At 38.8% G+C, this 12,673-nt stretch overlaps 1 protein-coding gene across 3 annotated transcripts in view; it reads right to left on the bottom strand.

Annotated features, from left to right (window-relative positions):
- LOC311519589 (bifunctional heparan sulfate N-deacetylase/N-sulfotransferase 4) overlaps positions 1 to 12,673 on the bottom strand; it is a 175,493-nt gene that overhangs the window by 91,677 nt on the left and 71,143 nt on the right. For all 3 annotated transcript variants that reach the window (XM_084626233.1, XM_084626235.1, XM_084626234.1), the window contains exon 5: positions 12,256 to 12,410. In XM_084626233.1, the coding sequence (XP_084482359.1) occupies positions 12,256 to 12,410 (155 nt within the window). The remainder of the gene's footprint in view (positions 1 to 12,255; positions 12,411 to 12,673) is intronic.

The raw sequence follows: 12,673 nt of genomic DNA on the forward strand, positions 1-12,673 counted from the left end.
TACTGCACTGTCTGCTGCCAAAAGGCAATAAACTGCTGCTGTGTAGCAATGCCGTACCACGTCTGCCAGCACCCAGGAGACATACGGTGATGGTTAGCTGAGCGGGCTCCATGCTTGCCGTGGTATGGTGTATGCACAGGTAATTCAAGTAAAAAGGTGCAAAATGATTGTCTGCCCTTGCTTTCACGGAGGGAGGGAGGGAAGGGGGGCTTGATGATAGGTACCCAGAACCACCCGCAACAATGTTTTAGCCCCAGCAGGCATTGGGATTTCTACCCAGAATTCAAATGGGTGGCGGAGACTGTGGGAACTGTGGGATAGCTACCCACAGTGCAAAGCTCCGGAAGTCGACAATTGCCTCAATACTGTGGACACACTCCACCCACTACATGCACTTAGAGCATTTGTGTGGGGACACACACAATCAACTGTATAAAAACACTTTCTACAAAACCAACTTCTATAAATTCGACCTAATTTCGTAGTGTAGACAAGGCCTCAGAAGAGCTCCTCCCTGCTTAGATAGAAAAGCTTCCTTTGCTTTCTTTCTTTTTCTGAATGCTGCCCCAGAGGGGCGTTTTCTTCTTTCACTCATGGCTGCTGTTCTGCACCAACTATACTGGCTCTCAACACTCAGTTGAAGGGGACAAATAAGCAGGTTATGAGCAGGGCCTGAGTGAGAGAAGATATCAGCATCTTAAGGGCCTAACTGGCTCCTACTACTTCAGTCGACTGCCTGTTCTCCTCAAATGGGTTCAGGGAAGCAGCAGGAAACAGGAAGCTCCCAGAGAAGCTGGTGTTAATCAGTCCAGGCTCCTGGGGGTGCTAGAGAGGTACAGAAGAGGCTCCACCTCCTCTCTCTCCCTGCAGCTCCTGCTGCTTTCTGTTATTCCCTCTCACCTTTCCTCCTGCCTGCCTGTTATGTCTCTTGTGCCCTCCTTCCTCCAGCACAGCACTCCACCATCTCTGAGCATCTAGAGCAGAGAGAATACATATGCACCGGCAGCAGACAATTTTCTACATTCTGGGTCCTACTAGTGGCGCCCGCCCAAAGTCTGGCACCTGAGGTGGCCGCCTTAGTTCACCTCATGGTAAGGCCAGCCCTGCGAGATCTGTGGATTCCTTTGAGGTGTGTGACAGAGCTGTGACTGCGATATCAAGAGATCAATGTTTTCCACCCTCTCATGTGTTTGAGGAAGGGGAAGAGGTGCATGTGTACCTTGGGAATGTAGAATGTATCATTTCTATGCAGAATTGTGTATGTTATAGTCATAACAGGGCATAGGACTTTTATTACAAAGGCTATTATCAGCAGTGAGAAGGAATATGAGAGGATTCTAATGCTTTAATGATGGTTAAGTGAAAATGAGATGGTATTCTTTGAGTAAATGTTAGGAAGTTGTAACAGGCTGTGAATTATTTCTTAAATTATACACATGTGGTATCCTTTCTGGGGAGTTCGCTAAGTGTGTTAGTGTACACGAGGATCTGGAACCACCCCAATCTGATAATGCCAAAGGCCAGTGAGAGTATGTGCATACTGAAGCATTGTTCAAAAACCATAGAGAGGTGGTGGTGTTGGCAACCTTTTTTTTCCCCTCCTTAAAATTTTTGTTCATTAACAGTGTTAACTGGAAACCTGTGGGTGAGAATGAGAGTTGTAAAAGGAGGTGAAAAGCTTATACATTTTAGCAACTGTGGAATTGGCAGAGTAAAGGTATGTGTGTTAAGGTGGTGTAGTGGGGCATTGCTGAGAGAGCGCAGAATTCAGTTTGCATGGGCAACCTGAACTTTGCATTTCCTGGTTCTCACAGGGTGAGTTCTGCTCAACTCAATGTTCAACAAAGGGATGACATATGACCAAGCAACCTTAACTCTATGTTAAAATCGTTTTTTCCTTTGAATATATTGTGTTTCAGTGGCTTTTGTCACAATGGGAAGTCAAAATATGAAACAGCATTGGCTAATTATTAGCTTCTATATCACCCAACCAAACCACCTTGCTGTAAGGTCCAATCTTGTATTTTTTGTGCACCTAAGATTCCCACTGCCTTTTTGTTTGGGTGCTCAGGAAGTAACAGGTTAGACCCAAAGATATACGTGTGTGTGTGTAAAAAAAAGACCTTTGGAACTCTTTATGCGATACAAAAACTATGTCACATTCTTTTACAATGCCGGCAGGATTCCAGAGCTCCTAATTACGTGCTTTCATAATTTAATTGAGTCACAATAGAATAGTTTTATCTTAGTTTAAATGACAATGTAAGTTGAAGCCACAGAAAAATTGTGAGGTGTTGCACAGTAGAAAAGGATCATTACCAAAACCTGGGAAATGAAGCATGAGTAGGGAAAGGGGATTTTGTCAATTTTTTGTAGTCCTGTGGAGTGCTGGGGAAATTCACAGAAATGACTTTGTCAATGGCTATAGTTAAGATTTAAAGAAAAATAGTAGCTTTACCAACTGAATAAACTAGTAGATCAATTTATAGGTAGACATGATAAAAAAATTAAAGTGGGTAAAAAGCAAGAAATATATTGATGAAGGGAAGTGTTATATTCTTCCTTAGTCTGTTGCAGATATTAAATTCAATATAAAATTAATTGTTCTTAAAAATAAAGACTTTATATTCAGTATCAGAAACAAACTGGACCAAAGGGAAAGGCTGATCTTTGATAACTTTTATTTCTTTAAAATAAATCTGGAGTTTTACATTGAACTTTGAAAGTCATCTAAGGATCAATGATTTTTCAGTCTTTTATTGCACATTACAGTGTCTCTTATGGACTGGCATCACTAGCTGTTTTCACAGGTGATAAAAGCACTGGTATGTGTCATCTTGTAAACTGATTAGGCAAATCTTGACAGTTTTGGACTTAGACTTGGTAAATGGTGACTATTCTCTAGAAAGCTTCTATTACAAGTGGAGTATCCTACTAAAAAGGAAATGATAAAGCCTTATAATACAGTATTATTGTCCTGATGGACTCTAACATCCTAAATATTTTCAACCTTGAGTCCAATTAGTCAAAGCTATCCTTCACCTTGACTTGGCCCAGCTGTGCACTGTTTAATGTTTATATTTGACTGTAACTTTGCGTATAACCAGGTAACTTCCTAGTTTCAAAATATTAACAAATTCCTCATAGGAATTTGCCCATGGACCAATTTATCATATGTATTTTAAGAGCAATAATTTATTTGCAAGTGTCTGATGGGTAATACGTTACCACATTTTGGACCCCAGGGTTTTCATGGCACTATGGCAGAATAGAGACAATGCAGTCAATAGGCAACGACCAATATCAGGAGTCCAAAATATTGCTCCACATCTCCAAAAAGTCATGGTGATCAGGTCTTGGGGCACAGTCAAGTCCATTCATTCCATCATTGGCAGGAGAGATGAAGCTGTTCAATGGAGCGGTACATGCTCCTCTTTCTTAAAGCCCCTGCAACACATGATGTCCCAGGCTCCTGAGCTAACCGGCCTTGCGTACCACAGATGACTCATGGAATCTTCATTTGATTACCACCCCTGCCTCCCCAGACCAATGTCTGTGCATCTTACAGTAGGATGACAAGAATTAGACCCTTAGAACTGAAAAAATGCAACACTGTTGAACTGGCACACATTCCCAGTTGCCCGGATCCAGTCTCAATACATAGGAGCCTAACTCTCTTAGTCTTCTATCAAAGCTCTGAAAGACTGAAGCCATCTCTAGAAGCTGCCTATCTTCGCTATCATCTTTGCTGAAGCAAGAGAAAAACAGCTTCTGATCTATGTCTTTGTACTGAGACGGGCCCGGACATGGAACTTTTTTGAATCTATGTCCAAATCAACTGTTTTTTACACATTCTATATTTACAAACACTTCTACTAAGGAGAGAACATGAACACAGAAAGGACATTGCTTTCCAGGAACACAGCAAACTCTTGGAGGAAAGACATTTATATTGCATATTTCCACAGCTTTAACATGCTAGAGGATAATGGAAATTCAGACAGCAGCAGCAGGGTTGGAAAACTCACCATTTAGATTTGCTAGATCTCTTCTGAAAAATCAAACTGAATATACAACATAGTTACATGCTTTTTTTTAAAGCTATATTAGCATAAAATTGGCATTCTGATCATTATTTGCTTCTATTAAAACTTCTAGTATTGGCCATTACTAGAGGCAGGACAGGGGCTAAAGAGACCAAATTATCTTATTTGGTATGGCAAGTCATATGTTTTTATCAGATTTTTCATATATTCACTGAAACTATTTCATCCACTGTTGATAATGTTATGTTAGATGATGAAGTGGTTAACACTCCAGCTGCAGGCATCTTGATGAACTTTTTCTATCCTGTCACAAAAAAAAAAAAGTGACAACCTGGATACACTACATTTTAAACTGTCACCTAGCAGTATTAGGAGATTTACATGAGCTATTACCTACTTTTAGCAGTGAGATATTTTTCTAATATTGTTGAGCCTGGGTGAGATTTCCTTCAGGAGATTTTTTTTTTTTAAACTAAGCCAGCTTAATGTATAATTTCATTTATTTTTATTTGTATTTATATTGGTGAATATATGTGCCATCATCCTGGTTGTCAATTCATACAAGAACTTTGTGTTATATTTTATCCGGTTATGACAGTTGATTTTTAAAAGGTCTATTTTCTGAATAACTCTTAAATACTGTTAATTGCATACAAATTTCTGTTTGCAGATTTAAATAAATATCTTAGTTCACTTTTAAACTTTTTATATTTAATCTAGTTGAAAATTTTCCATTTAGACATGATCCTTTAGCAAATGGCTTAGAGCAGATGAGTATCAAGAAGATTCAGTTCACATTATGGAAAGTTAAAATAAGTTTGTGAGCTTTGTGGCAGTTAGTTCTAGACATAAAAGTGATTTGGTGTGCTTGAACACAGAGTTGTTGTTTTATATCAATTGTGGATTGTGGTTTAGGTTGCACTATAAGTAGATGAATACAGATATGGTTCCATAATTTTACAACAACAAAAACAAATGCAACATCTGCCTACATTGGTTGCCAGGAAAGAGGGTCATGTGGCTAAGACATTGGACGTAGGCTCAGGAGCCCTAGGTTGAGTTCCTAGTTCTACCACAGATTTCCTGAGTGACCGTGGAAAAGTCATTTAGTCTCTTCATGCCTCAGTTCCTCCTCTCTAAAATGGGGACAATATTGTTTTCACATGGCTTTTGTCTCTTTGGGCTGTAAGCTAATTGGAGCAAGGCCAGTCACCTCTTATGTACACACGTAACATAATACTAACAGTCAGCATTTAGCCACAGTTTTGCATAGTAGATCAATAGTTTCATATTCTAAGGGTTTGTCTGTATGAACAAACAGACCAGGGCAAGCGTGGGTATGAATCTAGACCATATTTGCCTGAGGTGATTTCAGGGCACGTCTACACAGACAGCGCTGCAGCAGTGCCACTGCACCGTATGTGGTGAAGATACTCTATGCCGCTGGGAGAGAGCTCTCCCGCTGCCATAATAAAACCACCTCTGCGAACAGCAGAAGATACGTGGGCAGGAGAAGCTTTCCTACCAACATAGCACTGTGCACTCGAGAGCTTATGTGGACGTAACTTATGTCGCTCAGGGGCATGGTTTATTCACATAAGTTATGCCGACATAAGCTACAGTGTAGACATAGCCATAGAGGTCCTGTGTACACATCTGATGTGAATTAACACTTGATTAGATCTCTTTGAAACAGTACTAAATCAAAGTGCATTAGTGAGCATCTGAAGGGTACACAGGAAGATTTAGTCTGCAGTTGACTAGATTCATAACCCTGCTTGCAATGATCTAAACGTTTGTGTAGAGTACAGCTTCCTTGTAGCAACTGCTGCCACAAAAGAAAAGAAGCAGAGTCTGTACACCTGAGAGTCAGAGAGACAAAGGGTGAATGCTGTCACTGTTAGGGAACAGAGCTGAAGATGGAGCCAAAATGAAGCAAGGTGGTATGTTGTGAATGGAAAAAACGGATTAGGGAAAGAACAGAAAGTGGGTCCAGGGATTGGTTGAAAGTCCAAAATAATTTGTTGACCAACAGGTTAGTCCGAGAATAATGCATGTTCATTATCCTGATCATTAGCTATAATATTTACCAATCACAAATAAAAGGACATCAGTTGTGCAGTAAGTGGTGGATTCTGCATACACTCAACAAAACTATCACAGATAATAGAGATGCCATAAAAACCTCCTGCATCCAACTGTCCCAAAACTAACTACAGATACTGAAAATAAGATGACCCAGAAGCCCGGGGATGCGTAGACACACTGCACCTGACAGATAGTCACTGACTTGCTCAATTTGAATTTGGTATTTTTAAAAAGTTGAAGGTTTCTCTGTGGTTTTGGCAGGTGAAAAGTTCTAGGAACAAAAGGGTAGCCCGACTGGGATTATAAAGGGGAAATACAAAATAATGTACATTACTACAGACAACCTGAATCTGCTGTTGTTGTTTTGCATATTCATTTCTCTTAACATTAACTCAAGAATACGCTTGCCTCTTTTTTGTGGTCTATATCCACAACAATGTTTATCTTGCATCTGCATCATTTTCAGTGTCATCTGCATTTCAGCATCCCAAGGAAATACTCACTAGCTGACACTAATTGAGACAAAAGAAAAAGGTGAAGCCCTGAGATTAAATAAATTCTATTTGTTTTTGTTAGATAAGGATGTACAAGAGGGCGGAAATGAAAGTCTCATGACTAAAGGAGAGGGGAGGAAAGTAGGAAACTTGCTTTGCTCTGTCTTTAGTGGCTCTGTCGCAGTCTTTGTATGGGATCTTGGAAAGTCACTTACTTCTGTCTTGGTGCTTCTATCTGAAAATTGGAGATAATAATGCTTGTGATCTTTTCAATTTGCAAGGTTTAATCCATTACTGTGGGTAAAGCACTGTGAGCTCTTCACATAGAAATCTTTATGAAAGTGCAAAATATGAGCAAATAAAACCAAACCAATTATTAAAACAAACTGTACCCTTCCATTTCCTGGATCCAGTTGCGATATGTGATATCACATCCATATTTACATAAATAGGATGTTAGGCAAGGAAGAGTCTAAATAATCTTTGATTTACTTAATTGGGAAATTGAGCTCTATTTGTCCTGTTTTTACTGAATATCTAAAAGTTTGAACACCAGTATAATTCTGCACTGATGTGAGGGGAATGGAGCATGGGCACACAAGGGCAAGAATACTGCACATTGCCTACAATCTGGGGAAGAGACAACATGAATATGAATTTACGGGTTTATTTACCAAGGAAACAGAATAAGGCTTTAAACTTTCCCCCTCTTGATTCAACAGTAATATTGCCTAGATTAGACAATGGCAAACCCTGGTAGATTTGTGTTAATACATTTTGACTAATATGGACAATTAATTTCCTTCCTTATTACTTTCTAACTCTTGCAGAGCATTCTGTTCATGGTGTAAATTCCTTAGAGGATGAGAATATTGCCATGAAAACAGCCACTTGATAGGTCAGAGATGCAGCATCTGAGGCTAAAACAAATTCTACTGCTGATACCAGCTGCCATGCAAATTATTCACACATACATGTAATATAGCTTTGCTGCTACTGAGAACTTCCTTAACTTTTCACCATGCCCAGGTGAGATGTTGCATAATTTTCAGTCCTGCTCTATCTCAGAAAATGTCATTCATCCATCAATCAATTGTTAAATTGTATGAATATTAACAGTCCTTTTTGATATGCAGAATATGTGAGTGCACTTATCAAAAGTGATATTTTACAGTTGCATTTAAGATGCAAACACCTCAACTTGGCAGTGATTTTTGAAGATTATTTAATTAACTGACTTGAAAATATAAATTTGCAAAACACTTACATGAGGAGGGAAATTATTATTATCCCCATTTTATAGATAGGCATACCGAAGTACAGGTTGCAAAGCAAATCAGTGGTAGAGCTGAGAATAGAACTCAGGCATTTTGATTTGACTCAAACCCCTACTCTGAACCACAGATCTTGCTCCCTACCTAGAATTTGTGCATACAGATCCCTGGAAACAGAATATGTCTACAGTACAAGAGGATGCAATGCATATATATATTTAAACTTTCATGTAATAATGTAAAATATTACTAGGGGTTTCATATGCAATGACTGAATTGGCTAGGGTTCATTAAGCTGGGCTTTAATTCAGAGTAGGAATTCTGTTACAATAAAGAACATTTATTATTAAATCATTGTTTCTCCCAGAACAACTGTCCTATTGTGCCTAATCAAAAGCCTACTGAAGTGATTGGGAATCCTTCTATTGACTTCAGCATAGGTTTACTGTAAATGGAATCTGCATACCAAAAGGCATTGTAGTGATTCAACATATGTTCTAATTTATTATAAATGAGTTTCACAATATATGAGATCACAAAAAGTAGGTGTCACTGTATTTCATTTAAAATGTTAACACCAAGCTGTTCTCAAAAGTCCTGATGTGAAGCAATTGTCTAGGCTAAGATATGCAATTGCTGCATGAACAGAGCCTTCTCAAATAGAATGTTTTCCTCTAAAACCCTTAAAAAAACAAACAAAAAAACCCCACACAAACTCTACTGTCCCATCCCCAATCAACTTCCCCAGGAAATGGTTACATCTTTATGCAAAAGCTTCCAAAGTATAATCTTTACTGATGTTCTGTAGTAAGGGTGGAATTCAGTGGATGGATGATGCATGAGAAAAACCACAAAAATATGAGAAGGATTCCATATAAACATAATAATCAATAATGAAAAATTAATGTGGAGACTTCTGCTTGGCTTATTTATTCTTGTTAATTAATTCAACTGCTAATTTGGATTTAGATTTGGATTTGGTTCTTGTGAGAGATATGAAAAAATGTAGCAGAGAGATAGGAAAGGCCATTCTCAAAAAAGGCAAGATGTTAAGAATGAGAAAGGAGAGGAGTTTACTCAGAGTTCATGGCTGCCAGCGCTGTGTTAGATAATAGGGAGGTTGTCATGTCAGGAAGATAAATTTTTCCCACAGACAGGATTTCACATGAAGGTTTTGAAAAGAAGTGTTCTCATAAGTAAATTGTATAGCTATTATAGAATTCAGTGCTAAGAGGTCAGTACAACTCATGTCCAACTGTGAGCAGGAAATAAAACTATAATGACACCAGCCTTTCATTTTCTTCAGCTCCTTATTTATGGGTACCCTTAGGAGCCCCTACCATTCAATGAAAATGATTATAGAGAGAAGGTATTGTCTTTGTAGTTAAGGCTGCAACCAAATTCTGTGATAAGCCATACTTTTAGCCCACCTTATAACTTTTGCTATTAAATATAACTTGACCTGAACATTGGCAGGTTTAATCCAATTTATAAGGAGAATTTTCCTGAGAGGTTTAAAGAAAATGAGCCAAAAAGGTTTGGGTTACAGGTCATAAAAATTACTTTGACTTTTAAATATGAGCAGTGTCTAACATTTATGTCCCTCTCACTCACAAACAGTATCACACAACTCCTTCAAAGTTCTATAAAGTTAAATTCCTGAAGAATTGTGCATGACTTAATTTGAAGAAACAGGTTGTAATTATACAGACTTATAAATTATTGTTCTATTAAATTTTAATTATTAATTATTATTGTAGTGTGACTGTAATGGAGTAATTTGTCCATTGTTGGTTACTTCTGGTTTAAAGGGATATGAGGATCCTTCTATGGAGTGGGTGCACTTAAAAAGCACATTGTTATATTCTTTTACAGGATATTCAGTAAACATCATAGCTGCATGGGGGTAATAGTGTAGTTACAACTTTGGGATCATTTTTTGAACTGGTCCCAAAACTCAAAATTTTGGAAGTACAGTTTGGCTAAACCCCAAAAGTTTGGATGTTTGCTAAAACATATATCAAGTGTATTAAATCCATGGGTCTGCAAAGGGGCTTGGAAGTTTCCAAGAATATCATTTCCTGGTTTTTGGTTTTGCTTTGGGTTCCAGCTGGAACCCAGCAATTTACAATCATACAGAAATAGAAAATAATGAAAGGAAAAACCCAACTAAACGTCCAAGTTTTAGTTTGATTTCAACTTTTGCGTAATGTCCCAATCTGGTTCTCCTACCTGAATCGATTTGCCCATTGCTAATCACGATGGCAAAAGACATGGATTCTATAATTCATGAATGAATCAGGTCAGAAAAGAAAGCTGATAAAAGAAACATTCTCAGTCTGTTTTTACTAAAAAAATATAATATGATTCTGTGCAAATATCCAGGCAAACAAGAAAGTTGAGGGGGGAAAAGGACTACAGAAAGCACAGGAGGCAATCACATGAAGTTTGCAATGTGGTATGGAGATCATTAGGGAAAAAATACACTAACAAGCAAGGGAAACATTTTTTTTCCCATTCTATTTTAAATTATAAGTTTCCTTGACTCCTGGGAGTTTTTATTTGCACTAGAACCTCAGAGAAGGGAACGGGAGAATACTGGTCTCTGCAAATGGAAGAGGCTCTGAGAGTTTGTGTTCTCTGAGCAGCAGGCCGAGTGACAATGTCATTCTGCTCTTTTAAGTGACTTTGGTTGCTTGGAGTTGCAATGCTTTGTCAAGAACCACATAATGTTTTTTTCCAAAGAAAGGACTTATAGATTTTGTTTTTCTCTCTGTTATGCTGACTAACCAAGTATAATTGTTCTGGATGGACTCTAAAGAGCTTTCAACATTACTTTACAACACAATTATATTGAGCTCCATCCAGTGCTTGAGGGACAGCTCTTAAAAAGTTAAGAGTACAAACAGGCTAAATCAAACATCATTATGCATCAACACCACCACAAGAGAGACTAGCTATTTAAAGGGCACATTTCAAAGACTTGCATAGGTTTTTAAAGAAGCCATGTGAAATCCCAACCTGAAGCAAATACTCACCAGCAACTACACACCACACAACAAAAACACTAACCCAGGAACCAGTCCCTGCAACAAACCCCATTGCCAACTCTGTCCGCATATCGATTTAAGGGACATCATCATCGGAACTAACCACATCAGCCACACCATCAGAGGGTCATTCACCTGCACATCTACCAATGTGATATATGCCATCATGTGCCAGCAATGCCCCTCTGCCATGTACATTGGCCAAACCGGACAGTCTCTACACAAAAGAATAAATGGACACAAATCAGACATCAAGAATTGTAACATTCAAAAACCAGTAGGAGAGCACAAAAAACCTTCAAAAACAGACTTCAGCAAGAAACTGCAGAACTGGAACTAATTTGCAAACTGGACACCATCCAATTAGGCCTGAATAAAGACTGGGAGTGGATGGGTCACTACAAAAAGTAATTTTCCCTCTGCTGACACTCACACCTTCTTGTCAACTGTTGGAAATGGCCAACATCCATCTTGATTGCATTGGTTTTGTCAGCACTACAAAAGTAATTTTCCCTCTCTTAATATTCACCCCTTCTTGTCAACTCTTGAGAAGAGGCCACTTCCACCATAATTGAATTGGCCTTGTTAGAACTGATCGCCACACTTGTAAGACAACTCCCATCTTTTCATTAGCTGTGTATATACACCTACTTACTGTATTGTTCATTCCATGCATCTGATGAAGTGGGTTTTAGACCACAAAAACTTATGCCCAAATAAGTTTGTTAGTCTCTAAGGTGCCACAAGGACTCCTCATTTTTGCTGATACAGACTAACATGGCTACCACTCTGAAACCTGTCCAAGTCTATGCAATCCTTTGGGTGAAATAAGGGGTTCACTTAATGTTCTCCCTCCAGCCCCTGACTCTGCCCCATATATCTGTTCTGTATATCAGGAAGCAGATTGCCTATTTCTAATTGTCTTCCTTAAGCTACAAGGTGGAGGAATAGGCTAACTGACTGTCCCTGAAGGCATTACATGGCCAACAAGCAGCCAGTTGGTTATTTAAGAAAAGGGGTTACTTCTTAATGAGGAATAAAATAGTGGCAAAACTAAGTCTAAATTCCTTTTTTAGCTAGGCATTTCCAATGCTAGGCTTGGTTCACATCATAGGTAAAGCCTCCTATTTTTTCCCAGCACTTCCTAGTGAAGTGGGTGAAGAGTCTATACCCTGGTGACCACACACCCTCCCCTTTTCCTCCTCATAGCATGGCACAGGGCAGCAAGAGCTCCAGCCAATTAACTCTTTCCTGACTAAGGAGGACTTGCAGCCTATCATACCTTCTTATAAATTTTACTCACTAGTGCAAAGTCCTTGTTGAGAATCATCTGCTCCACCAGTGATGACTCATTATGGAAGAGATGAGGCTGCATGTGACTCCACATATGAGGAAACCACCAGAACTCATCCACAGACCCCAACAACAGGTCATCGCCTTCATCCTCCTCTTCAGTTCCTGCAAAATAAAAAAAGAAAAAATAATAATTGTACAGTGAAAGGTGCAAGTAACTGCATTTTTAAACCAAACTGATGACTGCCTCACCGACTGTAATGCCATAGATTTGGTGCAATTACACTGCTGTGTTCAGGAAATGATGCTATGAAGAGTTATGTTTGGTACTTCTCTCCCCACTTATATTATGTTAATTTATAACAATGACAACTAACTTTCAAGGGCAGGCTCAAAGGGAGAACCAAGTTCAAGGAGTAATCAAAAGT

This window comes from Lepidochelys olivacea (assembly GCF_965140295.1).
Source record: "Lepidochelys olivacea isolate rLepOli2 genome assembly, chromosome: 4".
Classification (NCBI taxonomy): Eukaryota; Metazoa; Chordata; order Testudines; family Cheloniidae; genus Lepidochelys; species Lepidochelys olivacea.